The 26,963-nt window shown below is 32.2% G+C and overlaps 2 protein-coding genes across 3 annotated transcripts; one reads left to right on the top strand and one right to left on the bottom strand.

Moving 5' to 3' along the window:
- Positions 1–7,163: 7,163 nt before the first annotated feature.
- Positions 7,164–22,416, top strand: LOC128876204 (uncharacterized). Of its 2 annotated transcripts, none has more exons than XM_054122377.1 (3): positions 7,164–7,404; positions 18,343–18,550; positions 20,497–22,416. In XM_054122377.1, the coding sequence occupies exons 1-3, from the start codon at positions 7,236–7,238 to the stop codon at positions 20,741–20,743; spliced, it is 624 nt and encodes a 207-aa protein (XP_053978352.1). In that variant the 5' UTR covers positions 7,164–7,235; the 3' UTR covers positions 20,744–22,416. The 2 variants fall into 2 exon arrangements, with proteins under 2 accessions (XP_053978352.1, XP_053978353.1); XM_054122378.1 differs by having other exon boundaries at positions 7,326–7,408.
- A 1,436-nt stretch (positions 22,417–23,852) lies between these two features.
- On the bottom strand, positions 23,853–24,422 carry LOC128877502 (peritrophin-1-like). The gene has a single exon (XM_054124842.1). The coding sequence runs from the start codon at positions 24,420–24,422 to the stop codon at positions 23,853–23,855; it is 570 nt and encodes a 189-aa protein (XP_053980817.1).
- Positions 24,423–26,963: the final 2,541 nt, after the last annotated feature.

The raw sequence follows: 26,963 nt of genomic DNA on the forward strand, positions 1-26,963 counted from the left end.
AATTTAATTGTATTCGAATATTCGAATCCTTACATTACTCAAACATTTTGACAAATATAATTCGAAGTGTAATAAGTAGTTGAAATAGTTAAACACTTTAATGAAATCCAGAATTCAAATATAATTCGAACGTCGAACTATTTGAATTAGATTTCTGTATTGGAAAATTGAACATATAATATATATGTAACATATATAACATATATATATATATATATATATATAATAATAATATAATATATATATAATAATATATATAGATTATTCTCGCAAAAATCGACTAACAGCAGTTTCCAAGGTAATTTTTGGAAAAAATGAATTTTAATGTATTCTTTACAGTGAATTTAATTGTATTTCTCATACTGTTTAGAGTATATTAAACAAACGAAATAATGAGATTTTCAAATCGATTATTCTTTTTTAAAATACTTGAAAAAAATATTTTTAATTTATTTTACCAGTCTTTTTAAGCAGATAAAAGGTTTCTTATCAGGAAAATTCGATTACATTGTAAACAAACGTAGTTGAAAATTGTACGGTGATATATGTTTAGTAGGATGCACCAGCCTCTGGTTTTATACCATTCAACTTAGCGACGAAAGTTGCAATACGATATAACTTTTCGAATTTTTATTTTAAATCTAGCGATGATTTTCGCGGAAACGATCTCCTCTAATGCCATACGGCAGGAGATCTAGATACCCACCTACAAGGAAATAATCAGCAAGATAAATTGGATTACTTCATGTAACAAATGTACGAAGAGTTGAAAGTCGTAAATCATTTAAATGATAAGGCTCGATGCCAAATGTAAAATAAAAATATCACCTAAGTGATAAAAGCTAATTACGAGTATAAATTATATTATACGTATATAAATACATTTACTGTGAATACTTTTGTTGGCGCAGTGTTTCTCAAACTACGGACCTGATCAATTTTAAATATAGAATACTTGCTACTACTATTTAATTGTTGTATTTGCGTGACTTCATTTTATGTACAATTTGTATTAATATATAAATGTTTCTTACTATTTTTCCTGTGTTCGTCAATTATATAAATTAAAAAAAAAATATTATGTTTTATTATTATTCCTTAATATAATATCCTGTATATAAAATATAAGTGAGAAACAGTAAAATTTCATTTTCTTTATGAAATAATAGATATGTACTCAAGGGGTCACTACACACTCTTCGAAAATAAAATTGATTTTTCTTTTAGTTTGTTTTATTAAAATTCAGCCTTTTCCGGATCTATTGATGCTAATTTTACAATTTTTTGATAGTTAGAAATGGCAAAAAAAAGTGTTCAAATGATTTTTGACATTAGTCAAAAGTCATGAGATTCTTGTGGTTTTTGTTTATTATTTTTAAATTAAAATCACCGACAGTACTAGATATATAGTGTTGGAGGGGCTTAAACTGTCGAAATAACAGTTTATAATGTATTTTTTTTATGTTTTACATTACAGTTTTACCTTTGTAGTATGCATTTTGTACTAAAGGATTATCCCGTTAGAAATTATAGTAGTAATAAAAACAATAATAATAATAACCTGCTGTTTTTGAACGACATTGACATCTCTTGAATTTATGGAACAGTGACGCAGCGAAACCTACTTAATACCAACAAATACGAACATATGTTCGCATCCGTCATATGCAAGGGGACAGTTATCTGAATGCCATTTAATTTTTGGTTATTGAAGAGTATCATCGGTCACGATTATTTGCCAAAGGTTTTCGTTGTATCGAACCGCGAGATACGTCATCCACTTGTTGAAATACCATCCTTTACATCCGTTTGTCAAAAAGAGAAACATTTTTGGAAGAATTTATTACTATGTTGGTACAACTTAAAAAGAAATAAAGAAACAGAAAACTTGCATTCATTTTCACATTTCATTTACAACCTGCTTTTATGTTCAAATAAAACAAAATTATTGGCCTTGCCAATTCTTAATAAACGACTTGCACTAAAAAAGACATCAATTTGTCTTGAATACAAATTTTTACAATACACTTTTAAATTCTCTAACAAACGAATATAGTGCGTTAAACTTATAGATAAAGGACATTACTGTTTCCATAGAAAATTGATAGAGCTCTAAATAGTAAAACTAGAACTCATAAAAAATTCTTAGCTAGTAGTATAATAATCTTTTAATTTTATTGTATGATACAATGTTTAATTTGTGTATTTATAATAGTCAAACTTAGATATTTATACAAAATTAGATTTACATTATAACTCTGCATTTTTAGTTAAATTCTTTAACTCTCCTTTAACTACACGTTTCTCTTTTTTACTTTCGTGTACTTACTAATATTATTGTTATACTATTAGTTAATAACTCCTTACGAAGTCTTAGCATTCTGTTATTATTCTATAGAAAAAGTTGTTTCTTTATAAATTGAATGTATCACGTTCTATTATTAAAAAATTTGAACATAATTCAAACAAGTGTACTACGAATTCTTCATAAAGAAAAACATCATCCCAGCGGAAATCTGTGATAAGGTTGAATCTCCATCTTGATATTACGTTAAGAAGATATTCAAGTAATAAAGTGAAATTACTCGTTATCTATTAGGTTTAGGGCTAATAAAGGTCAATACTTTTTTATTTAGAATTCGATACTCTACCATATTTTTGTATAAAAAATACGCAATTCCATTTAGAAAACTGAAGATCACCTTCATTTCTTAGAAAATTGTAGAAATACGAAGGATCTATATACCTGGTTACATTGCGCATAAAAAACAGTATAAATTTGTCTTTTTTCATTTTTTTGTCATGTGCACCGTTCACCTGAAAAAAGCTGGCTGGTAATAGCCTGAACACCCTATATATTTTGTACAACACAATATTAAATAAAGTAAATGTACAAATGTAGTTACTATTTAGTTTTTTTTTTCTCCCATCAAATAAAAGACATGTAGAACATGCGCGTACCACTTCCTCCGCCCTTACACCAAACATTCTTATCTCTGAAAAAGACAACATATTAAACACAATATCTAAAGAATACAATAACTGTCAACATTGCCATTAAGATTGAAGTCCAAAGACCCCAGCGAAAGAGTTGGAAAGGGTAATAGGAACGATTCCATAATGGCCGAAATCTATTGCGGTAATTCCACGAAGCCAATAGGGTGTCTTTTATTAATATTGTCCCTTCTCATCCCTCGTTGACTGCGACTGGTCGTTCTGCTCTGCGTCTGCAATCCCGTTTAACACTTCCATCAATATGGCCATCACGATTCGTATCGAGCCCACGTGCGAGATGGAGGATTACACCTACGTCGATCTCGGGTTCGATGCGTGCAGATTCGCATCTTTATCGGGCATTCGTGAGTTTCGGAAGCCCCCTGTCAGATCTAACGATCTTAAGATTGTCGAACGTATCGCGCGGATATCTCTAAGTTTCGTGCGTGGATATATCCCCGTCCGACCTACATGCGCTGATGCAGCGAAAAGAATAACAGTGGGCGGGCCGCGTTTTATTTTAAATATAAAGTAGATGGTGAGTCGAGGGTGATCCTGTGGAAATTTTACAGGGTCTGCAGAGTTCGGACGCGGAAAACCCCTGAGGAATATTTGGGAACGAATAGCAAATCGATTGACGAACCATTAGCGCCAATTGATCGAAACCAGAGTTGGGCAGAATTTTATTCGAATAATAGATGATCAGATATACTGATCGACAGATACTGTTTACATTGCACAACAAATTTGTACACTTTTTGTATGGAACACAGTAGAATCTCGATTATTCGAATTAATAGAGGAACATGCGTGTTCGGATAAGGAAATTTTCGAGTAATAGAATATCTTTTGTAGTTTCTTGATGTTGATCCTCATCAGAGCTGGGTAAAATACGTATTTTAAATAATAAACAGTAAATAAATATTTTATTTCGGGTCATGCATGGATTTTTAAAAATAAAACATTTTATTTATCATGAAAAATGTTTAAGATAATATTTCAAGTAATATTTTATTTGAGAAACACTGAAAATATTTGCGCCATAGTTCGGAATATTTGATTTATTTAATTTATTATCAGCAAACAAAATATTTTTATTTTACTAAATTACAGTGTAAAATATATTTATTTTGGTAATCTAAAACGAACGAAGTACTTTTCCTCTGGATTATAAACATACATTCAACGTTGTTCTTCAATGAATGCTTCTATTAAAAATCTTCAATAAGAATCTTCATAAAATGAGTGATGGAAAGAGATATTCTTCAATCGCAAGAAATAGTTTCTCCATCTGTGTATCATATTTACACAGTTTATTTTCAGGTTAAGAACTGTGAAAAGTATTCAATTTTATGCTTTATATTATTAAAATGAAACATATTTTATCTTATGTGTTAGATTATTAAAATAAAATATTTATTTTCATGCTTTAACTATAGATTACCAAAATAAATTATTTTATTTGCTGAAATTTTATATCCCATTTGAAATACTATTTTATTTGAATTCTGAAGAATCTTTTATTTAAAGTAGTATTTAAAATAGTTTCTCTACAAATATTACCCACCTCTGATCCTCGTATACAGGGTGAGTCACCTAAGATCTGCACGTAAAATGTCTCCGTTGCTCTTAATGATGCGAAGATATACCTCCAAAGGAATGTTGTAGCTGGTCAAAAGACAAATTCTAGTATGTATAATATATCGACCTTCAGATGACATTGAAAATATATAAAAAAGTGTATCGGATGATGGAGAGTACGAATAACAGAGGTTTCGGCTCTAATAGAGCATTTGATAATCGAGGATATGCGTATGTAAATAAAGAAAGAACGAAACAGAAGAAAGAAACATAATTATTCTATGAAATCAGCACTAATATTATATCACAAATAGAATGAAATACAAATAAAAAGCAACAGTAAAAATGTCGAATAGGGGACCTCACCCCAATGACCTTGACCTTGGGATATGTTGTCAAGGAAATGTCCCTGAGTAACTTTTTCTAATAACTTAATCGTCGCTCATTGCGCATTAAAAAGTTATTAAGCAAAAAATTGTGTAAAAATTAAAATCGAAGTGTCCATTAAAGTTTAATTACAAGTGAATATTATTGTATCCAGATGAGTAGAACGATAATGATAGCGAATGAGCAGTGCGTCTTTTTTTTCAAATTCTCGTTTACCATGGAAAAATCGTTGGCAAACGTAAACAGAGAAATGTTGTTAGGTCATGGAAACATTTGTATAGATTTGTCTTAGAATTTTACGCAAAAGAAATCGGTTAACACACGCACAAAGGAATATACAATTCTCTGCGAGCGTAATATCCGTTTTTATCTCTCATACCAGTTTTCCAAAGGACATTTCATTAGATCTCCCAGTAATCCTGCATTTCAAACCAATCTGATTACACTTTTGCAGAAACTTATTGCCCGCGAAGAAGAGCGTATAACGAAAGGAATCCTTCCTTACTTTTTGTTGGACACTTTCAACATGAACGTAATAATGTGCGTTACACTATATTGTAATAGTTTAACTTTAAATGAACTGGCTAGTTTGTAGTTAACCAAATTAATATTTTTGTTCTTGCTATCTTTTTGAACACACATGATTTAAAATAAAAATAAAACTCAAGTTGCACATAATAAAATCCCATTATTTATTCAGCTTCAAAATTAGTGTAACACATTAAATATCAAAGCGTTTAATTAACACAGTACTATGAGAGAATTGACGGGACTTATAAGTCCTGCCAGTAAATAAAGAATTAAAGTACTCTCTATATACACGAAAATGATATGCCGTTAATTAGAAGTCGATAGCGAAAGTGTAAGGGTAGTTTTGAGCTCTAGAAAACTTAGAGGAGCACATCAGCGTAACGGAAACTTTAAATGCATTTCTCTCGAAACAGCATTTTCAAAATCGGTAGACACTCTAGCCTCGCCAATTTTCAATCAATCGACTTGAATCTCTTTTTATGTTTTCCTAGTGAAATAAAATGCTTGGGATTTTTTTAATATATTAATATTTGTACTTTTTATGGAACTTTAGGTACAGCAATTTGAAGCTTGTATGTTTTACTTTGAAACGATGCAATTTTATTAAAAATGTATATTTTTAGAAACGGCTATGAATTTTGCTAGTTTTTGGACTAAAGTCCAAGATAAAATGTAAATAAAATATTTAAAAATATCAATTACAAAATGTCGATATGCCCTTTCGTAGTTGATAAAGCGATTACCATTATCAATGAGAGGAATTCTGTATCTGTCACCTGCAAATTGTCATCGATGAGAAAGTTTAATTTCGTACTCTCATAATAGTTATCGATGACAGAAACTCTATTGGAATAATTTATTATAATTACCAATGAGCAAAATTGATTTCCGTCGTTCATAACAATTATTCATATTAGAAATTTTGTTTGTGTCTGTGTGTACAGTTCTTTCATACCACTAAAATTCCTAATAACAACAATTTGAAAGGCGCAATACGTCCGAATTTCGAAGTTTTCAAGAATCCCCTTTCCGTGGAAAAAAAATGTTTTCAATATTTACGATGAAAAATTGGATTTCGATGACAAGATACCGCTTTTCAGACGACTACGCTATCCTTCGGATCGAGTCGTCGCGCAGGGTGTCGAACTGTGGACAAAAGTCAAAAAATACAAATTTGTTTTTCTTTGATTCGATTATTTAGACTTGTTTTGTAAATAGGATTAATGTTAGTCTGAAGTTATCTTTCAACGGGATAGGTACTTCTTTAAAAAAAAACTAGTATTCTTTTTTTATAATGGATCTGAATTTTCGTGGTAAGTTACCCCTATAATACTAATACTTATAACTACTTTATAGCAGTTTTATAAAGTTTTAATAATATATGTTAATAATATAAGTTTATTAAAATTAAATTTTTCTATTATCTTTTTAAAATTAATTAATTATTTAATAATTGTTTAACAAAGATTTTGGTAAAATATTATGTAATAAACTTTTTCTTCATTGTTTTAACATACTTATGTACTTTTTTTTACCTTTTTTATCGAGTAGAATATTTTTGAATACTGATTTGATTTTTGTCCTTATTTCTCATATACTCATCGCACTGTGCGTCGGGCAATATCTTGATGAAGAACAACAACGATCGACGAAAAAAAGATCCATGGGAAGGATAGAAGGACGACTGGTGGGGTTGAGCCTCGTGGATTGGCTGCGCGATACCATGGGCTGCAGCTGAGGGGATGCGTTGGAGGGTGCGTTCTCAGGTATATATACTCCTGTCGGTGGCCCGAGCGGCCGATCTGAACTTTCGAATCGTTCGCCAGGATACAGAAAGCTTCTTGACCAAACAGATTAATCTCTTACCTTCACGAGCATATAATAATCTCGAATCGACTCCTCAATCGATCGGTGAGTAAGTGTTGCGAATTGAATTTTATCCACAACAAATCCGCGCCGTTTGTGCTGTAATAATTACGGATAATTGTGACCTGTTCGCTGTGTACTTATTGTGATGTGTGCCATTGTTCGGAGCCGTCCTGTAAAATTAACGTTTAATAATATTGAGGCCACGGACGCAAGTGTCTTCAAAATAACAGTTACCTCGAATCGCCATTGGTTTGATGAAAACCAGATGGTGAAATCAATTCTGACGCGGATCTATCTTTTGCAACATTACTAGTTCTTTGCACGTAAAAATAACTGAACTCTTTCTGCGTCCTAAAGGAACGTCGTCTTATATTGTGGATACGGGACAATGTTATTCCGACATTTTGTTAATCTTTCTTTTTGAACGTCGATCGGTTTGATCTCGCTTCTGGTTTCTGTAAAGTTCTACTCTGTAGCTTTAAACAGTTCATCTTTTATTAAACACATTGGATATGATTTTTTTTCTTTCGTTAAACAGGCTATTGCAATTAACAACCGTTAATAATTTCACATGCGTGAGGTTATACATTTCATCATATTTCTAGATTTACGTCGTCGATAATTTCATGTGAGTTAGGTCTTTTTATTCATAATCGTAATTTATATTAATTTATGTTTTACCTCCCTGATATTTTTGTTTATTTCTGTAAGAATTTTTAACAAAATTTGTTCGAAAGAGGATCGAGGGACGGACGATCGAATCGTCCATTAAGTGACACCACTTCTAACATATGGTAGTTGAGTTGAAAGAAATAATAAAGCACCACGATTATTTGATTATGAATGAAATATATTTTGTGTGCTTCGAGTTTTTTAACGTTCAATGAATATAGTTGAATTACAAAATTACAACACATACGTGAAATTTATTGATTACAGTGATACCTATTATCAAATGTACAATGGTATTTATTAACTTACTCTTACTGTAAAAGTTTATTAACAGTATAAACGTATATTTTAGACAATTATTGAAAATTATATGCAAAGGGGAAATATGACAAATATTTTAGATTGCCACATAATACATTTAAATAGAGATCGTTTGTAGGTGTGTGACATTTACTATTTTAAGAAATTCAATATTTTGTAGTCAAGAAATAACGTTAAGTTTCATTTACTTAGCAATATACACCAACAAACAATTGATCATTCTAATTATTTGAATATTTTTATTTCAGAAATCACATATCTAAAGTACTTACATTCATGAACGCCTATAGGCTTTCTCTATTCGTTGTACTCCGATACATTTATGAGATGTATACTTTAAAAACGAAATATTTTAGCATTTAGAAATGTCTACTCAGTGATTCAATTACAAAGAAATTTACCTCGCAAAGAACGTAAACCTCTGTTTGATCAATTATTTACTTTAAAAATACTGTTTTCATGGTTGATATAATATTTATATCACAAGTCTATCGTAAAAGAAGAATGAGTTTGAAATTTGTACACCCTGATCGCATCGATATCTCGTTATCGATCCGATTATTCGAAGCGTCTCTACTTCGCATCTGTTATAAACGACATCGCAATCAGTTTTACATATTCAGCGAGAATCGCATCGTCGATGTCCGCCATTTTATCTTTAACGGACACGAGTTTCAATTTTCAATCAAGCAAATGCAAATCAGATAACACCCAACGGATAACGGAATTTTCCCCTTTCTTTTATTTATTTATTTATACGAGCCGAGAATGCGTGCGAAACTTTTATCAACCGGAAGTGACGGTTCTAATTTCCAGTGTTAATTACAAGAAAATCACGTCATCCTTTTAAACCTTGGAGACAAAAAGTTTTTCGATTAAAGTATTCCTTCATTGGCTTTTACTCAACAGTAGAAATATCGGATTTGCGGTTTCTGTCACAGATATCTTGAGTCAATATTTTTACTGTTCATATGCAATGTAATTTTAACGTTTATTTATGTATTTATTTTATTGCTTCAAACCATAAATAGCTTATACAGATAATTTTAATATTTGAAATGATGTCTTATTTGTATCAAACTAGTTTTTAAAGTGCAAAAGAATGCTGTTGTAAAACGCAGTAAAAAATATAAAATTATTTGTATTTTTATAAACACCGTGTCAATTTTAATAATTATTATCAAAAATGGATACGTATTTCCCAAGATGTCTTTGGATGGTTTTTAATAGAAATATATGGTGCTACGTGAATTAAAATGATGAAATAGATGTAATATTTATTGGTTTCGGAGCAATCAAGAAATCTAAACGAAGACCACTTACGTTCAATTTGTATCCCGAGAAATTTAATTAACGACTCTTTTGACTGAATGAATTTCGTAGATTTCAAAGTCAATAGAAGTTACAATAATCTAATATTAATTATCAAACGGAATTAATAATGGAAATAAACTATAAGTATTATAATAAATAAATCCATGGTAATAAATAAAATTATGGTCTAATAAATGATGTGGTGAAAGAAACAGAAAACAGTATTTTGTGATATAAGAGAAAAATTGTTTTCATATCGTGGAAACTAAACATTATATTAGTAAATATTATATATTTCTAATTAGGTTTTGCTTTTTTTTTTTATCTCTTCTCGTTCTTCACAAAATATTGTCACAATATCATTTTCTTCGTACAAATATTTAAAAGTTTTCTATTCATGTTTTTACCCAAAAATGTTAAACTTTTTCATTTATCAACAAAGCATAAAGAGAATAAGAAATTGTGGTACATTCGGAACTCTAACACAATCAATTTGTAATTTTCGTTTATTTTTTGATGAGATCTTGTTTTCTGAAGAATGCCTGCATTTATAAAGATACATTAAATAGCAATCCAGCGTGTGATTCAATAACACATATGTATAAGTTGACACGAGCTGATGCTTTATAAAAACAATAAGAAGGAAACGAGAAGAAAATTGTACAACTTCTGATTTAGTTTGCGAGAGAATCGTGTTTAAAAGTCCACTCCACAATTACAGCTAAAATATGGCTACATAAAATTGACGAGTTCCTAGATACAACTAGGATAAGAAGGTAGATGTCAACTTTTCTATTCATTATTAATTACAAGATTACTGAAACTGATGTCGTTGCTCTTGTATGCATAGCTGCGTCCGTCTAATTACGGATGCATGAAGCCTCGACAACGTGTTTTGATTTTCCGAGTCTTCCAATGCGTGATTAATACTTTGTATTAATTGGCCCTGAGTTCCAATACCCTGACTACAAACTTTCTCTTTGATACGACCCTGCAAATAAAAATCGTGGGGTCTAATAATTAATGATCTTGAAAACCAGGCAATTGATTCTCTACGAACATTGATATTTTTCATTCAAAAAGGTTCTTATTTTTCAGGTAGAGTATGATGAAGCACCATCATGTTTGGAAATTATTAGTTTCGAATAGCATAAAGCACACTATCTAATAATGTTAATAACTTTACACGTATTTAATGTAGGTAGGTAATGCTCCCCTGTTAAAATCGACGACAGAAGCTGCGGTCCAATTATGTACATAACTACCGAGTATTTCCGCTCATACAAGAAAGTAGATACTGTTTCTTTTCTTAGAGTCATAAAATAGATTTTTCTTTTAAATTCTTGTTGGTTAAAGTTTTCAAAATGTCTATATCAGATAATACTTAAAAAATTAAAAATTTGCCAAATTCAACGCGAAAATTTAAGGGAGTACTCTTTTATCTTGTGTCAAAATAAATTATTTTTAGTATTCTTTTTCTTTGTATTTATGTCTACAGTCGCATCGACTTCGATTTTAGCAACTCCGATTCTTTGTACGTAAAGCACATGCAACTAAAACATACTATACTGTGCAAAAGTCTCAGGTCACCATAGAAAGATTCGATAAATAAACATAATTAAATAAACATAGACACTTAAATAAATCTATGCTAATGAAATAAATATGAATCATATTTGTTATTATGCAGCGTTACGATTTGGGAATACCATGTCCTACAATGGTGTTAGAAAAGTAGCATTTAACGATGGTATAATAAACGCTGGAAAGTACGTCCACCTAGCTGCTGTGTGATGAATTATCTAAATGTGCAGTCAGGCAAAAGACAGGGTATTTCGTTGAAATTAGAATGGTTAAATATCTCATGAGAAGGTGAAGCTATCAAAAAATCGTTTTACAAAAGTTATTCTGTTCAAATGGACAAATTATATGGTGTAAATAATTTTGTTGAAAGTAAAGTCGTGAGGAAGATTTGATATACAAATTGGTTTTTGTAAATGGAACGTTACATATTTTTATCCACAGTAAGATAGCGTTTGTTTAGATAAATTCATAGATTGTTTAGATAAATTCATCAATAATACATGGTCACTTGTACAACTGGACTGATACATTTGTGGAAATTTACAAGTATGCATAAGTTTACTTCAAACCTTAAAGAATATTTTATTGTGATGCGGAAAATGTGTTTCTTAAAAAAATTATTTCTGTCGTGCTAAGAGCGGATTTACAATGCACTGTAAATAAAAAATGATACTCCTTTTTTTTCTTCTTGCATCTTTCATAAGGAATCACTTCGTGACATTGTACACGTCATATTCGATCGCACCCAGTATATTTATTGATTAGACTCCCTTTGAGATTTTAACACAATATGGTGACATTTGCAAAAATGATCGAGACATTTTTGAAGGCCGCGATACGGATTACGCAGCGTGTGGGATGCTGCAGGAATATTCGTCCTTGTTTTCCAAACAGCTTTGTTGCCGGATTATCGAGCTTCGAAGAGTGCCTTTTATGCCGCTGTTTTCACCTAACGATGTGCATTCTTTTAGTGCACGGCCTACGATAAACCGGGTAGACAGTCGATTTGATCTGTTCCTCGGCTTTATAAAAACTGGTCATAGGGCCAGCTAAGCCGTTACCAATCCAACGATATTGTCCTCTTAACGGGCCCCTAAAAATTGCTGAATTTATTTACCAATATTTTTCGAAACGTAGTTCACAATAATTGTCTCGTTTGTAGAAATAAGAAAAAATTGTTTCAAATCACCCCATTCAAGGACATTCAACATTTTTGGAACACCCTGTATAGTTGCAAATGGGATTATCAGGAATACATGTGCAACTAAATGTGAAAGGATTGATTGCGTTTGGTAAATTCCTTGTCGAGCTACACCAGAGCATAGCAATTTTGCACCAACAATGGTTTTAAATAATGAACGTGTCCATAAATGTTTGCAAATGGGAATAGGCAAAAGAATAGGAGTTTTTCAGTTACAATTGTTATAAACATTAAAAAGTTCAGAAATTTTTCGAAATGGGAACACTATTAAATCATCTGACATTGTGTGGAAGACTCCACCTCGATCGGTTCATTCCGTGCCGAGTTTCAGCAATGAATTGGAATTTTGCAGTAACAATTGTTATAAACATTAAGAAATTCATAACTTTTCTAAATGGGAACATTATTAAATCTTCTGACATTATATGTGGAAGGTTCCATCGCGCTCGGTAATTTCCTCGCCAAGTTACATAAAAAAATAGCAATTTTTCAATAACAATAGATATAAACAATAAGAAAAATCATTTTTGCAAAGTGATCAACTCGAAAACGAATCCGGCAGCAAAATGTAAAGGGTTTCATCGTTTTCATCGAATTCAGGCCGAACATGATATAGTACATTTTTTCAATAAAAACTGCAATAAAATGGTAAAAAATGGAAATAGGTCAAATGTTTTTTCAAGCTTTTAAGAGCCAACAAAGCTCTATCAGATGCAAGAAGATTCAATTCGATTAGCCAATCCGTTTCGGAATAAGAAGCAATACAAAATGTTTCGGTTTTTTGACAAAAACACGGGTAAAAAATTAAAAATCTCAAAATGTCGAAGTAACGGGACCAATCGGCGAACATGCTCTACAAGATGCAAGAGGTTTCATCCCGATCGGTCAAGCCGTGTGGGCGTACAAAGGTAACATACATACAAAAAAAAAAAAATTATACATGTCGAATTCTTGTCATAACCTCCTCTTTTTTCGAAGTTGGTTAAAAAGGAATGATATTTTTCTAGATGATAGGCATCCATAAAACCACCAAAGCTATTATGAGTACAACACCCAAATTGTATGTTACCTTGTACCTTGATTTTTTTATAGATCGTTCATAACCACCTTCGAAGGCCAAAAAATTAGTGTCTAACCGAGACTACGGTCGAATCTAGTTCAGTAGTAATAATTTTAATTAAAGAAAGAAAGTAAATATTCAGGAGCTTCATCGATTTCATCGATTTCAGGCTGAACTTACGTGCTTCGAAGATCGTCAAATCACTTGTTCGTGTACGAACGCGGTCGCCTAGCGCGTAGCCTATACTACTGCGGGGTTTTCTGTTATGTTCTGTTCTATAAGGAAGCCTCGGACAACATTTTCGCTAAGCAGAAAAATTCTTTCAAATCACCATCCGAACCACTCCTTTCAAAGACCTCCATCATTTTTGGGACACCCTGTATACTACTCCTGACGAAGTTTAACGAAAATCGATTGAAAACTCCCATATTTATGACGTTTTGAAGAAAGTGTCCCCATTTTTCTGAAGGCCAGTGTATACAGTGTGTTCAGGGCTAATAAAGGTCAATACTTTTTTATTTAGAATTCGAGACTCTACCACATTTTTGTATAAAAAATATACCATTCCATTTAAAAAACTGAAGGTCACCTTCATTTCTCAGAAAAGAGTATAAATCCGAAAGATTTATCTACCTGGTTACATTGCACATAAAAAACAATATCACTTTTTCCTCTTTCAGTTTTTTGTCATATGTACCATTTACGAGAACAACGCGGTCTAGTGATAGCCTGAATACCCTGTATATACAATTATCTTGTGCATACTCCTTTTACCATGTTTAATTTAAGTTTCTCTGTGTATTTGTTAAGATGTACCCACAAAATTAAGAAATATGGTATCTCATCATACGGTCTTTTGATATTAACATGAACGTGACATAACTCGTCGCTCGACTCCATCTCGATATTCAATTTCGAAACATCGAGTATTCCCTGTAGTAAACTTTCATTATCGGCAAAGTTGCGCGAAACGAGCGCGATGCAGCGAGTAACTGAACTTCAAGTTCAGTTTCCGTCCCGATTTGACTGATGCATCGTGTTATCGCGAGTTATTCTAGGACTCTTTCAAAAATCAGTCATCCACGTTTCACGCCATCTTTCCATGGGTTCCCAAAAAAAAATTTCCTTTTTGTTCTTTCCATAATAATTGGTATTTTTGAAATAGCTTTTAAACCACTGTACGACTAGGACTTACCAATATTGACATTTTATCAGTAGAACAATTTTCTTTCTCTAAATTTTGTATTTAGTAAATTTTGAACTTTGAATTTCGAATTCGATTTGATTCAAGCCAACTGATGAAATAGACGTGTTTACCGTGTACACAAGCAATGAATTGTTTATTGAAAATTTATATATACCTATATAGTATGAGAACTATTATTTAATCAGAATTCCCATAATTAACAAATTAACAGCGTTCTAACTTTTCGTCTTGGAGTGTCTCACAGAATGCTCAATTTACACGTATATTATAATGTAGGTAAAATAATTGTTGAGTTTATTATATATCATTCAAAGTGGCGATTAACAAAGTATGTGTCAATAAAACTAGTTTATAAAATAAAAAAGAAAAATGTACATTCAATGGCACATTATATGAATTTTTCAATTTTTTTTTCAATTTTTTTTTCAATTTTTTTCTGACATACGGTCACATTTTAGGCTATATCTCGAGTTAGAAACGTCCAATTGGGTCGCACAAGACGCCATTTTAAAGAGAATCGAATTTCCAACAATTGTTTTTCACGGTATTTTCCAATCGGTTCAATAGTTCAAGTGTTATGAGCCAATATATATGAAAAATTTTAATTTTTTCGGCTAAAATAGAACATGAATATTTCTTCCATCGCCATGGAAAAATATAAATTGTCAAATTATGTCCAATTTCTTATTGCCTACGTATAGATCGCACTTTTACGAAGAAAACAAGCGTTTGTTAAAGAAAATCTATGGATAAATACCGGAGTTAAGAATAATTGAGTAAAGGTACAAAAATTCCAATTTTACTCTGTTTTTGTATTTTTTTCCTATTTATATGGAAAACATTTATTTAATTAATTTCAATTAGAAATAATTTCGGCCTTTGCTTTGTCTTCTGTTATTCGTTGGGTTCGTTTCTTTGATGAGTAACCAAATGTAATCTCCCAACATTCTTTCATCCCAATTTCATATCGTTGATAGGCCAGCTTAGTAGGCCAAAATACATAAGAAAAAAATTGTGGCATTGAATGTACATTTTGGCTGTAAACTAGTGTAATTGGGACATTTAAATCATCAGTAAATTACACAGTTCGGTGGTTTATCTTGCTCTTCTGTCAACGCAATTTTTAATTTCACATTTCTTTTTCTTTCCGTGTCACAAATTGCTGCCATATCAAATCCATATCCTATCACTGATTCAGACTTCCGTTTCACGGCGATCTAATCTATTGTATTGATAAGGTAATACAATTTCGTGACATCGATATTTTCATATAAGCAGTGGAGGTTTCGTTAATGGGATTTAACCTTCAAACACTAAATTATCGGCTCAAAGACATTGTGTATGATAACGAATGTTGATGTATGAAGGATTTGATATATAGGATTTGATATAAGAATGTTGCTATATATAAGTAGAATAAAATCGAAGACATCGAGTATGGTCCTCTTTCTTTCGTCTTAAACTCTCCTCGATAACATCGAGGCTCTGATAACAGAGATTATATAGTACTTCACTTTTAAAAACTTTCCTTATGGAGAACAAGTATGCCTCTCGAGTGAATGTAATTTAGAGCTGGGAGTACCTGTCGAATATTATTGGAATATTCGAAAACTTTAGTGTTTTCAGTATATGTCGTATAGAATTCGAATAAATAGTATATTTATTATTATATATGTTATTTATAAATACTGTATTATTATTTATTTAGTCGGTGATTTTTGTTAATAATTAAAAAACGAAGGCCCATACGACATTTCTGCAAAGGAAATTATTGTTCAGAATTGTTTCATCTACCCCCTCCCCCCCCCCCCCCATTTCGGGCTTTTACACTAATTCTGGAACACTCTGTATAGTTACTATTCAAAAACAGTTGAATCTTCGTTATATGGATCAATTGGGAGTTAAAAGTGTTCAGATTAGAGAATTTTTCCATAACAGAATAAGTACGACATTTTCGAATTACCTGAGAAAGAATCTTTGGTTATGGAACTTTTACAAAGAATATTAAATAATTTCATATTTGAAACATTTAAAGGAATATTGCGAAAATGTTTTAACTAAAAAAAAATAGCTATATAATTACTGATTTGATATATAAGGAAATATTTACGAAAAAAAGTTTGAAATAAATTACATATATTTTCTATTAAAAACTTTCAAAGCTTTAGGACACGTGTTAATGTTCAAATTAAGCGCTCAAATTTTTCAGAAGTTTTTTTTACGTATTTGCAAGGTATTTCGAGGGTGAATAACATAGACTTTAAAAATCATTAAAACAAGGACCATTCTAATACACCGATCGAGTCGTCTAAGATTTGTACCTAAAATATGCTTTTAATGATACGAAGATATGTCTCCAGAGGAAAATGTTTCTTTCGAAGGGGGGCATACTATAACAGGCAAAAAAATTAATTCTACGGGATGGGGTATTGTCATTAATGTAATTTTTTATACTATGTATTTTCATTTATCGAAATATTCAAAGTATTTAAAAGTCAAGTTAATGTTTCACTTTAATTTAAGAAACAAAATGTTAAAATACTGAAATATTCTACATCCATTCGAAGCATTTGCGTATCTATTCATCTTTTTAATATTAAATTATTCAAATAGTCTGAACTCTAACGTAATTACAAAAATTGTAAAACAGAGGTTGAACATATATACAAGCCAGACAATGCCCAATTCAGCAATTCATTGCGCCACATCTGCAGTTAATTGAATATTCAACCTAAGAGGTACGTGACAGCACAAAAACAAATGTTTGTCGAGCTAAATGTACCTAGCTTTCGAGATAGATGGAATATTTCATCATATTGACAAGAGTGGATCGAAACTTGCATCTTATTTTGCAAACACTCGGTATATCCTTTATCCTGATGTGGAACGTTCACTTTGAATACATCAAATCTGATGATGTTCTTGAATCCACCGAGTACAAATTATAGGATTTCTGATCATATTTGATATTTCCAATTACAAGTTAAACTTACAAAACGGAATCAAAAGAAAAAAACATTCAACAATTTTTACCAGCAGTTCAGAAACAAAACAATCAAAACATGAAGAACAAAACAGATAAAGCAGAAAAGGAAAAGAACCGATGCAGCAGAACAAATAGATACCAAAAAACGAAAAAGTACTTAAGAAATACCGAAAAAGAATCTAAGAAATCATGGATAATTCCGTCCGCAGATATTCCGTCGAAATATTTAATGAAGCTCGAACTGCGTAATCTTAATAGTACAAACTTTCATAAAATAAAGAACAAATTTTATATAATTTTTTTGATCTAACAAGGTAGAAACACGCGCTTAAGAAAATTTTTAATTTATAGATCTTAAATATATTCTACGATCACTATAGCTCTCAATTGTTCACCAGTCTTTTTTTGCAGTGTTCATTTGCGCACATCGTCAAACAAAATAACGCTATATTAAAGACATTATGAGCCCGGTTTAGTTTGTTCCTGTGCTCAATAAATCATACTGACAGTGTGAAAACAACTCATCGCATAATTTCTTTATAAACAATTTCTGAATATGTATACCTCTCTTTTTAGGGTCGGTAAAGCGTATGCCTTCTAAAAACCTAACTACAATGTAGGAATTTCTTTTTCAGTAAAGAAGACTATTTCGGTAGCAAGAATGCAATCGTCTCCAAATGTTATATTCTTATACTTCGTCGTCTTCGTTCTTGGAACTGAGACTGTTCTCGGTGAACCGGAACCAATGAGCAGACCAACGCGACCAGAGGTGACATCAACCGAGGACATAAAACAAGTTGTTGACCACTACTTAAACTACCTTAAGTTCGTCGGAAGGCCTAGGTACGAAACGAAATCGTAATGGACTGTTTTAACTCTTTGAGGTTAGGTGAGTTAAAAACTTGGTCACCTTTTGCTTAGCTTCGACATTCTATCTAAAGGTTTTCATTCAGTTCTCAATGCTATGAACTAACGCTGCATATGAAATAAGCGAAAACAAAAATATAAGCAAGTGATAAATTAATTTTCGTTTCGATTGTAAATCATGCACCTCAAAGAGTTAATGTAACATTATGGTTTAGCATGGAATAAATGGGATTTTTGGATGCAGTTTACTCTTACAGTGATTACAAGAATTGTTTATAGAAATCAGTGATCATATTCGAGATATCTACTAGCAGTGGAATATTGTTGTGTTTCTGTATTATTTTGATGCTTTATATACGGCAATTCTAGTAACTGGAAAGTACTGTAATATTGTTCTAACTCAAAGAGGTGTATTTCACTTCTTCGCCGAATTTCACGTAACTGTAGGGCAAGGCACTTTAACTAGACCACTTGAACAATTTTCTTGTTTGTAACAGTAAAAAAAAAAAGCGTCTAAAATGAGTTGTTTGATTTCGAGGGTACCAATAACTTTTTATCAATGAAGATGTAAAGAAGATATGGACACTATTTTTTTTTTAACGGAATGATATAAACTACTCAATAAAATGATCGTAACAAAATTTCGCCATTTTTCGAATGCCTAAAACTTTCGTCAATTTTCATTGTATCAAGACAGTATTTTTTTGATTTTGTAGGTAAATATCTATACCTTAGGAAAAAGTTTTAAAGACTTTATTGTTTGACTAGCTACCTGGACCGCACTAATTTTTTCAGAAATGACATACAAATTACTTCAGACATTATTTCAGCACGACTATTATCAATTATTGATGCAATATTAACATTCATTTATTTCGACGGTGAATCGTATTGTATCAAATTGAATTTATTAAAAAGCTCTAAAGACTTGTATAGACTGTAAACTGTATTTTTTTATAAAATAATGCTTTTAAATCAGTGATCAAGACGTCTCGGGAATGGATGAAACGATCGAGCTCAAATATTTACAGAAACTTTAGAACTTTTTTAGTTTTTTATCGAAGGTTTTTACAATCCGATTAATATTATTCATTTTATAAACAATTTAAGACGAAATTTTGTTTGAGAAGCAAACAATTTTGTTCAAACGTAATATTTTGCTTCTTCCTTCGATTAAAGACAAAACTGTACCACATATTACCTTAATCTTCATTGTTTTTTGATTTCGTATAATCCAATCCTGAGATATTTTGATCATCGCAAAACACATTTTCTGGAGGTGTTCTCGAAAATCGACCGCAGCATCTCGAAAAATTAATATTTTTCTAATTCAATATAAAAAGATTCAATAAAATAAAATCAAATGCGTTTTAAAAAAAAATTCTTGAATAATTGCTTTTATTCGGTTTCTTGGCTAGATAGAATCCCTTATGTCTAAACATACGAGGGTCATTCAGATACAAACCGGAATTTTTGTACACAACTTTATTGATGACAGATACAAATACAAATGGTGCGACTTATTTTTCTATATACTTTTCGTCAACGGAAATACATTTTCTTCATCAGATAGGAAGCTTTCTGATCTTGTTAGGAGAAAAAGCAGTTGGCTGGTCCAGTAACCAACTGTACAAGTACAGTTGAACCGCTGCAGCGCGCTGTGTCGTTTTTAAATCTTTCCCCTCTTAACCCTTTGGACTCGAGGCCTTTTTTTCTGGTATCTACCAGCAACTCGAGATGTTTCTTAGCGTTCTATTGTCATGAATTCTAAGCTATCTAGATTTGAGAATAAGGTCATCTTTAGCTCGCCGAGAATGGCCTGTTGACGATTATGAGTTCGGAAGTGAATGTGTTGATTGCATGTGCTTTGGGTAGAAAGAATCGTTGTAACCTTTTTTTAACGGTTACTGTAACATAATTAGGTACGGGAAGAGAGTCGATGATTCATCCGCCATATCGAGTGCCAATCGAGCTTTGGACACGCTGAAAACGATCCTGGACGCTTCTCAACAATCGCAGCAACCGAGATTTGAGAAAAGGACGCAGGAGAGAAGTCGGTTACTTCACGAACTTGAAAGCTCTGATAACAGGAAGCATGGTTCAAGAATTGACGACCGACCTTGTCACGTGTTAGATGTAGTTGAAAATTACTACGACGATGTACAATAAAACGGTTTGTGCGTGCTCCTACATTTACAGAGTATACTTATCCCCCGATCTACACGATAGATACGTTTCGCATTCGTTTGTCTAAAAAACAAAAACAAAATGCAAATAATTTAGCCAGTTATTAAATGAACATCATTTATTTCAATGTAAAATAGAAGTGAAATGCGAATGAAAAATAAAAAATGTCAGTACATACTTTTACGAAACAATAGATATACAAAGCTACAATTTTATAGTCATATTTTTGGTTTTTACAGATATGACTTTTCTATTCACTTTATTTACAATTTGTAAAGGTTCGGTCGAATTATAAAAATGCTACAAAAGTTATAACTATGTATCATTAACCATTAAATGTAAAATCTTAAGAATGTATTCATGGCTCCTGGTAAGGTCCTCTGTAATGACTGATTGTTATATAAAAAGAAGGAAAACATACTTCTTTCTAGTAAATATTCAAGTTCATTGTCAGCGTTTACAAACGAATGGTATTAAAGAGTTACTAAATAAATACATGTACAACAAAAATAGTTATGTTCGACAGTATTTACTTTTACAAATCCGTTTCTTTGAAAACCGTGTAAAAAAAAAAAGGTGTCATGTAAATCGGGGGTAAGATGTATCCGTCTTTCTAACACTAAAATTTATTGTTACTTCTTGATAAATTATTTATCGACATCGATCCACAGAATTTTGCCCGCGGTACAGTTGGCGTGAACTCTTATTCGAGCAGGTTCCATTTAACACCTATACTGATAACGAAATGAAGATTTTTGTCGGGCAGCTTAAGGGGAGGTTACCGTTCATGACGATGAAAAATTCGATTTCTCGAAGGTATTTAAAAATGTACAGCGTCGGCTTGGAAATAGGTAGCTGTTTTTTTCGAAACAGTATTTCTTAGAGCGCGGGGTGCGCTACAGCTTCAACAGATTAACCGATTTTCATAATAAATGGAAAGGAAATCCAATTTGCGAGACCATCACGAAGCGACTTTTGTTAAAAATTGATTTGCACATTTTTTGTTCGTTCATTGACGCAAAAGAAAACAGCAACAAAATTCGTTTTCTTTTTCAAACGGCTGCCATTTTCTTATGCAGAGGATTTTTAGAAAATGAAAAACGACAGGGGCTCTCAAATTTATTTTACGTTTATAATTCGAAATCCGTTTTTGGTTCAGATAAACTAGCAAGGATGTGAAGCGCCCCGCGCAGAGCAAACGACGCCGTACATTTATTTATTTGATCTGAGCTGGAGCCACCATTTTGGACTCTTTTTACACACAAAATTTGAAATTTAACTTCCAATTATACAAGAATATATTACTTTGAAACTTATACCCGTAAGTATTAATTTTATATTAAAACAAACTTCCAGAAGTTCACGTATGTTTCATGCATCTCAACGGTAACCTCCCCTTAAACATATACTACGCAAATAAAATATTTGATTGTTCGTTTATATAAAGAAATTATATGCTTATATGCATTTCCTTGTGAGGCGAAGATGCAATTCGAAATAAATTAAATGTCACGGGATGTCGTTATAAATATTCTATTATCTATTGAAACGTGTCTAGGTTTGTAAGTCTAAACGAACTAAAGCCAGGGAAGACGAACGGTAATTTAGCAACGAAAGTTTAAATTAGATAGAAGTGTAACAATAATAAATATATTCCAAGGAATTTGGAGCATTATTTAAACAACGCACGCAGTGCGCTACATAAAACGTTTCTAATATATTCCCAAATATTCACTGGCCAGTTGTATCAAAAAAGGATTTAGTACGAATGAGAGCAGATCCAAGGTAATACAACTAAGATATTCACGCTGGAAGAACTATTCAAGAACAATCATACAGCTAATATTAGGTTGTCTCAAAAGTTTTTGACTGGCAGTAAGTAAACGATCTTATATTTTAAAAGTTAATGTTGTCCTTTCCAGTCATCGTCTAACCATCGTGGAAAATATTTCATTCATATCGAAGTGTTGTTCGTGACATTTCGTACGCCTTTAATTATGGAAAATCGACGAAAGCATTTACGACGAGTAAAGTGTCTTAACGATTAAATTGCATTAAAAAAGGCAACAATGCCAATGACATTGTAAACGAAATGTACATCGTTTATAAGAGTAATTCTATAAGTGTGTTAAGACAGTTCGCGGTTAGTTTAGGATGTGATGGTACTTTTAATCCGAATGGATCAGAGACATACCTTATCAAGACCTTCATTGATGAAAATACGCAATATACTGTTCGTGAATTGGCGGATACTTTAAACATTCCCTAAACAATAATACACAATCATTTTAGAAAGCTCGGTTATGTTAAATAGGCGGGGGGCGTCGTATTCCAGCAAGATAACGTTCAGGTTCCACGTTTCTTTAATCATTAGAAACAAATTGTTAATGTTTCACTGGAACGTTCGACCAATTCTCCATACTCTCCAGATACTGCCAAACGTGATGAATGTTTTTTCTTTGCATTAAAAAATACTCCCGTGGTAAAAGGTTTATCTCAATGAATGACCTAAAAATGCAGTGAAAGACAGTATTACACTGCATCCACAGAGATGAGAGAAGGTAATAGGGCAAAATGGATCCCATAGAGATCATTGTCAGTAACGTAACATAAAACATAAACTATTGTGTATGTATTACTTACTAAAAAAAACGAAAGGAACTTTTGGGACAACCTAAGTATACAACACGAACATGCTAAAGTAAAGGCAAAATAGACACGTGCTTTGGGATGCCATGAAACGTGTAAGTACATAAAGATTAAGTGATCCGTTACAACACCTTAGTGCCTGCGTATTTAACGTAAAACATATTTTTACATAAAAAATGCAAACTACACATGTGTAACTACTGAAGCATATGGTCGTGAGTTGTCGTATTTTACTAACGCTTCGTGCGCCAAAAGACTTATGGACAGTCATGGTAATCAGTTGCTAATGATTCCTACTGCCGATGCGAGTTCAAGATCTCCGAATCGGAAAAAAATATTCATGATGCACAAAGAAATGATCAGTTTTCAGCATGCAATTAAATGTCACGCAAAATTACGCAAATGAAACCTTTCATCCCTGTCCTTTCTTTGAATGGAGAGACTATGCAGACAGAATAAAGATCTGCGGGCAATTTGGTACATTTGTGGGGCGGTCGCATTGTTGGACTATTGGATTGAAGTAGAGACCATCTCGACATTTGTAGCGTTCTGATTTGTGTCCTCGTTCGCATTCGAAATAATATCTACAGTCGGTTTTGTCAGGTATTTTAACAGATCCTGTCGGTGGACATTCCTCTGATCCACCTGGCGAGGTTGGCAAAGTTGGTATGGATGGGGTTGGCAAAGTTGAGGTTGACGGTGTAGTTTCTCTACCATTACAGCAGGTTACATTCCATGGCCAATCGCAGACTTGCAGTTCCTCGTTGTAGCACAATCTGAAGTTTCCATCATTACTTAATGGACACTCTTTCGGTACAGGCACTCCATGGTTGCACTTGAAAAATTTGTGACAATCGTTTGGATCCGGGATATGAACCACTTCTTCTCCATCTTCCTGTGGACACTTTTTCAGAATGTCGGCCCATTGAGCATTGGTCAGAGTGATTGCCACAGCTGTCGCGGCGACAATGGCCACCAAGTATAGATCTAAAAATTGTAAAGCAGAAGCCATATTAACGTGCATCATACTTCTGTGAATAGTTATAATTTTAATCCTGAGTATTCGTTCAAATATCCAATAAACGACTGTAACGATGGTTTTATCATGTTCGTGTTAGATTAGACGGTCTTCTATCCAGGCATTTATCAAATTTGGTATGTTATTGAATTTTATCTATTAACGATAATCAAATGACGTAGTGTATCGAAGTGCGAGTAACTGTACGCGGTTTTTACATGTAGAGAACGTCGTTTGCCTCTTAGAAATAGTCATTTATTTTATTGTCTATTATTTCGTTGAATAAAATACAAGTCGAGACACAAATGTAGCTGTTTCTCTAAAAATTACATTAATAATTCTTCGAAAGTAAATATTATCGCTCCATTCAGTAGGTAACGCCACTAACGTTGACAATTTTGTGAGAAACTGTAACAAAAGGTATGAAAAGTATTTTTAAAGATCTTTATTTTATATATTTTTTAGTGTATAGATATATTTTCTTTAATCGTTTTTTAATCCAAAATGGCAGCAACTGATCTTCGATACAATAATATTTTCGGCAATATTAAGTGTACATTTGCCAGTGGAAGTTAATTTGAGAACTCCACGACCAGACTGTGATAAGGAAATTTTCATTGCTGTTTTGTGTAAAGCGGCTTATGCACCGATTCAGGAGTTTGCCTCTTGATTTTAGGTGTATCTATGATTTTTCTAGTATACCATGAAATAAGCTCACTAACAATAAGCCATATAAGAATGAAAAACTACGCCTTCTCCAAATTCCATCACACGATGCAGTTAAATCACGTTTCCAAAAGAAACTTCTCTTCTTGTGCTGCTGCCTCTATCCTTTTTCTTACAAATAATTTCGATTGTATCGGCCGTGTAAGGTCCATAAAGGCACACAACTTTCCCATTCCATTTAAATTGATTCGCAACAAACATATGGCAAGTATAATTCGGCAATTAATTGCACGTCCTTTATCAATAAACAGTCAATTAAGAATGTAAGACAATGTTCACAGAAATGATAGATTTGCACGTTTTACACGTTTCACGTTGTGAGAAATTTTTTGATATTTTCTAAATACTCACGTCTCATGGCGAAATCACACGTAATCACTGGGTTTGCGAACAACACTTGGCATTTAGTAACGGGCAACTGTTTATTTCGTATATACCGAACCACTTTTATATGTGGCGAAATTTTATATCGCTAATCTAACATGAGTCTTTAAATTGTCGAGTGTTATTAATCGTTTTTCAACGTTTCACCTTGATGGTTGATTAGCCACTTTCATGCTATTTATCTTGTTAACTTCAGATAAAATAAATATACTCAATCTAAAGCATGTTTCCTTTAATAACATGTAATTCACTATTGCATTGTATTAACAAACCATTGAATAGAAATGAAATTTAAAAATTCCAATCCATCATTTTTGCAACGCATAGCAATTTTTTACACGCCACAGTGACGAATAACACTACTGATTTTTAAATGACTTCGAAATTGACCTCAAGGTTATTTCAAGGACACCATCAAATGCATCATTCTAAACTGTACAACTAGTACTTTTTCAGAAACTGTAACCTTTAAGAAATAATTAGCTTAAACGATACCATCTCCACAGGTTGAGGGCTGTTTTCTACTCCTAAAGAGTGCATTTAGTTGAAAGAAGGTCCGTACGGTTCCCTTGTAAACTAAAAAGATAACGAAGGCTCTTAAATCTAGTTTAGCAGTATCGTCAATAAATTATGTATTTGATTATTTGTTTATTTACATAATTATATTTATATATTGATATGCTTACATGTATTGATCTGTTAAGCAAAAATACAGAATGAAATAAATAAAATTTAGATGTGCCTAGTTATACAAGCCTAAACATACTAAAATTAACGAAGTTGAACGATATCTTAACATAGAAAGCCTAACTTTAATAGAAGCGTGATAATAATAAATATATGATAATATTTTTGGAGCATCATTTGAGCAGCGCACAAAGTGTGTAGCATTCAATGTGACGGTTGATATAGAGTTGCCAATATACATATATAAATATATATATATACTATATTTATATATATTTGCTACCCAGTTGTATCAAAGTGGCATTCAGTAAGGATGAGAATACATCCAAGATAATATAAATACTTAAAGATATTCGCACTGGAAATACTATTCAAGAATAATAAGTTAATAGTGTTCAACACGAACGTAATAAAGTAGAGGTAAAAGAGATGCTTGCCTTTGAGCGCCACGTAATATATAAGTATACATATAAAGATTTAGTGATCCATCACAATACTTTACCACTTGCATATTTCGCGTATAAAATATGTTTGCATCAAGAATGTAAATCACATTTATATACGTAACTGGTGAAGCTAATGGTTGCGTGTTGTCGTAATCTACTGTTCCAAAGACCAAAAGATTTATGGACGGCCCATGGCAAGCAATGGCTAACAATTCAAACTGTTGATGCTCCAAGAAATGATCAATTTTTACAATGCAACTAAACGTCGCGCAATATTACGCAAATGAAACTT

The sequence above is a fragment of the Hylaeus volcanicus genome, chromosome 5 (genome assembly GCF_026283585.1).
Source record: "Hylaeus volcanicus isolate JK05 chromosome 5, UHH_iyHylVolc1.0_haploid, whole genome shotgun sequence".
Lineage (NCBI taxonomy): Eukaryota > Metazoa > Arthropoda > Insecta > Hymenoptera > Colletidae > Hylaeus > Hylaeus volcanicus.